We start from the raw sequence: 4,289 nt of genomic DNA on the forward strand, positions 1-4,289 counted from the left end.
TTTATACCACATCAACGATGTTGACAATGAAATCAATCAACTAATGGTTTTTGTTAACAAAAGAACCTAATTGATTTTTTTTGTCATTAAAGATTCAATAAAGTGAAGTTTTTTTTGTTGATTCATGATTGGAATGCTAGTTTAACTCATGTGTAGGGGCGAAGCCAAAAAAATTTTTAGGGAGCCGAAAATTTTTAATAGCCTATATCTTTATAATTTTTAAAGGATTAAATCAAAATTTTATCCTTTTTAGGGGGCAAAGTGCAATTTTACCTTTACTAATTTAAAAGTTTAAAGTTTCTAAAGGACCTAAATGGACAATCAAATTTCCTTTTTAGGGGGGCAAGGGCCCTACCAGCCCCCTAGATATGTCATTGCTCATGTGTATTATGAATGCAATAGGCTGTCTGATTGTTTAGCAAAGGGCTGCAAAATGAATGAACATTCACTTTCACCTTTGGTCTCAACCTTCTGATTTTGCTCTGAATGTGCTGCATAAAGACCATATCGACTTATTTGTTCCTAGATTATTATTATGTAATAATATGAAATGCTATTTTAAAAAAAAAAAGGAAGTGATTTTTTTTATCAAAGGCTTAATTATTTTTATTTTTATTTACTAAACGCTTTTTTCTTTAAAAAAATCAATCAAGATCCACAGAGCAATTAAGAAAATGTTAATAATAAAGACTAAACAAATAAAAAAAGAGATACATATAAATGTGTTGAGTACAGATTCCTCTTTCAATTAGATATCAATTAGAATTAATAATTTAGAGGGGTTGAAAATGGATTTGTTTCCCTAATCTAAAATAAATTTCAACCATTTACATGAATAATTATTATATTAGCTTTCTTAACAATAAGTTAAAACTCTAATTGTACTTCGATATATCTTACAATAAATTTTTTTTTTTAACTTTTGAAAACGAGATATATTGTAAGGGAATATAGGGTGATTGAATGGTTAACCGAATTGAATTGGTATTAATCGAACTGTATAATTCTTTAACTATTAATGGAACACAAACTTTTTAAAAAATTAACTGAACTGAAATTTATATTTTTTAAAAATTAAAACAAGTATAAAACATATAAAAAGATGCATTGATAATGTTCATTTTTCTAGAAAGTTAACTGAAATTTTAAGTCTTGAAACACTACATAATTAAAATACTATATAATTAAGTTTGGTTAATTCGGTTAATTATCCGATTTCGAATCGAATTAATCAATAATCAAACTTCTAAAAAATCATTAACCGACCTTAGACCGAGTTAGAACGATTAACCGACCGATTAACCAAATTAGATAAATTTAATCGGTTAATTTGATTTTAACCAAAATTTGAACATCCCTAGGAGCAGATAAAGGGATAGATTGAAAAATTACAATTTTAGCATCTCTATAAATAATTAAATTATAAATTATAAATCAAGAGATTATAAATTAATATTTTAATTAGATATTTAAAATTTATTTTATTTTTATATATTTATATTTTTAAGAAGTTTTATTTTTTATTTTAATTAACGTGGGTTTGACGTTATAAAAATGCTTTTGATTTTTATAGTGTATTTTTTAAATAAGTAATAAAAGGATAACTTTTAAATTTTAAATTCAAAATATAAATTTTAAATAAATTTTAAAACATTAAATTTAACTATCAAAATTAGCTTTAAAAAAACTATAAAAGTTAAATAAAAACAAATATGTGTCACTTATCTCATATTAGATCTTTTCATGACTAGGCCACCCTACCCGACTTGAAGGTTAACTTGAAAAGTGGGAAGGTTTTGGCAAGAATATAAGCATGATAAATGAGATTGAAAAAAAAAAGAAGGCACAAGCCTCGGGTAAGTTTTCTTTGGCTCGGGCCCTATTTGACCCAAATTTGCAAAAAGAAAAAAAAAGTTGTTTTCTCATTATTTTGTTGTCATTTCACTATTAAGTTGCTATTATTTTGTTGTTATTACTTAGATATTGTATAGCTTTTTTTTTATTGGTAATTTTGCTACTATTTTAGAGATATTTACTTGTTAAGTTGCACCAATTTTAGTGTTATTTAGGTATAAAGATTGTTTTTAATTTATTATCAAATTGTTGGGAAACATTTATTTTAATATTTTAGTGTTTTTGATGTATTATATTTTTAATTTTTATATAAAAATAATATAAAAAATTTAATACTGGTGGGTCAGACCCAAATTTTAGCATTTTTATCCGGATTAGATTTGGGTAAAATTTAGACCCATTTTTGAGTCGGGCTGGACCTATCAAATAGGTCTAAAATATTATTAGGGATCGCCCGAACCCGACTCAATCCAACCCATGAACACCTTTATCGCATATATATGATGTTGTTATCAATAGTAATTATATATTTTTACCATCTATTTTACTTTTTGTTTTAAATAACTTTTATACAAATACATATAAATTAGTTTTAATTTAATTATAATTTTTACTTGTAAATGATTTCATTTTTCCCTTAATTTTTATTTTATACTTAATCAATTTCTTTTTCATAAAATTTTCTAAATAACGGACAATAATCCATTTTACAAAAAATAATTTAATAAAATTGTCATAAACTAATTAAATATAAATTTAATCAAATTCAAATATAATTTTTTATGAAGTTAAATATATATGATTTTATATTACTTCAATATGTAATTAAAATGCAGAAATCAATAAAATAAATAAGTAATAATGAGGGTATAATTAACTTTTATTTTAATTTTACTTAGTAAATAGATGTTGATGAGGATTTTTCAAATATAATAGGGTAAGTGACATTCTTCAAACTAAAAGAGAATAGGTATATTTTAAAGGATAAATATGTTTCTAATTCTTGTGACTACTGAAAATTTAAAGATTTAAATCTTATTTTTATTTTAATGTCTATAGGTACCATAACAAAAGATTTGTTTGCACTCGAGGAAATTTTTATCATTTACAACAATAACATTTTAGGAATTAAAATCCTTTTAAATGCTTTCCTGAATAAATAAATAAATAAATATATTAACAACCGAATGAGTATTAATTACTTCACATATGCATATAGTATTATCTTTGCTAGTTTTGGCATGTGAGAATAAAAAAAAGGTAAAGAAATATAACCTATTTCATATGGAATATTGTCACATTAATGTTCATACCATAAACGTGAAAAGTTGCTTTTATCTAAAAAATTGAAATACATCAACAATAACTCAAACTTTAAACCTAGTAGATATCATTTTAAAAATATATATATAATTTAGTAAGATACAAAATCATACTATAAAAACCAACCCCCTCGTTGTCAAGCTATCACACCATGGTTGACCTAAAACAATTTGCTTTCCCAATGTTGGCATTTTTTGTCATGTATCCATTGGCAATTGCGGCGAGTGAAGATTTGCTGTTTATCAATTACCATATCCACGTAACCAACGATTTGCCTTCGGATTTGCCACCCGGTGTTCCTTCATTACATCTTCATTGCAAGTCTAAGGATGAGGATCTTGGTGAGAAGGTCATGCTTAAGCATGAGGATTACACATGGGATGCAAAAATAAACCTTTTCAGGACAACCCTTTTCTTTTGTTATGCATGGTGGGAAGGGAAGCAACAATATTTCGAGGCTTTCAAGGCCACCAGAGATGAACATAGGTGTAGAATTTATCATAACTCTTGCCTGTGGTCAGTGAGGGAGGATGGGATTTATTTCAGCAAAGATAGTTTGACCTGGTATAATGAGTATCCGTGGTAGATCTACTTAAACATATTATTTCTAAAAGTTTCTCTTTTTGTTATCTTAAAGGGATAATTAGCAATATATAAATCCTTTTCATGTAATAATTGAATCCCACAATTTCAATGGATGGTTTTCATGTAATAATTGAATCCCACAATTTCAATGGATGGTCTTTGGTGTTTTTAAATTCAGGAGATGGTATGATAGATTAAGAAGATGATGGGTATAAAAGTAATTATAGATATTTAATCTAATTTGGTAATTTTGGATTTATTATTTATGTAGATGTTGGAGCAAATATGAATTTGAAATTTTCAATAATTTGTTTTGGATAATTTTGAATATTTGAATTAGTTAAGATAAGTTTTAATTGATATAATGTTTTTGAATAAAATTTAATAAATCTCTAGTCACAATTTGTTTCAAAATATTTTTAAGAGAAAACCTTTTAAATTCTATCTTTCAAACATTTAGATTATATTTTCAACTTGTTCAAAATAATAAACAATTATTCAAAACTTTTTATCAAGGGTGAATCTGC

General features: G+C 25.4%; 1 protein-coding gene across 1 annotated transcript; it reads left to right on the forward strand.

Annotated features, from left to right (window-relative positions):
- Nucleotides 1-3,287: 3,287 nt before the first annotated feature.
- Nucleotides 3,288-3,892, forward strand: LOC108456529 (S-protein homolog 18-like). The gene has a single exon (XM_017755085.2). The coding sequence runs from the start codon at nt 3,329-3,331 to the stop codon at nt 3,761-3,763; it is 435 nt and encodes a 144-aa protein (XP_017610574.2). The 5' UTR covers nt 3,288-3,328; the 3' UTR covers nt 3,764-3,892.
- Nucleotides 3,893-4,289: the final 397 nt, after the last annotated feature.

Source organism: Gossypium arboreum, chromosome 9 (genome assembly GCF_025698485.1).
Source record: "Gossypium arboreum isolate Shixiya-1 chromosome 9, ASM2569848v2, whole genome shotgun sequence".
In the NCBI taxonomy this organism is placed as follows: Eukaryota; Viridiplantae; Streptophyta; class Magnoliopsida; order Malvales; family Malvaceae; genus Gossypium; species Gossypium arboreum.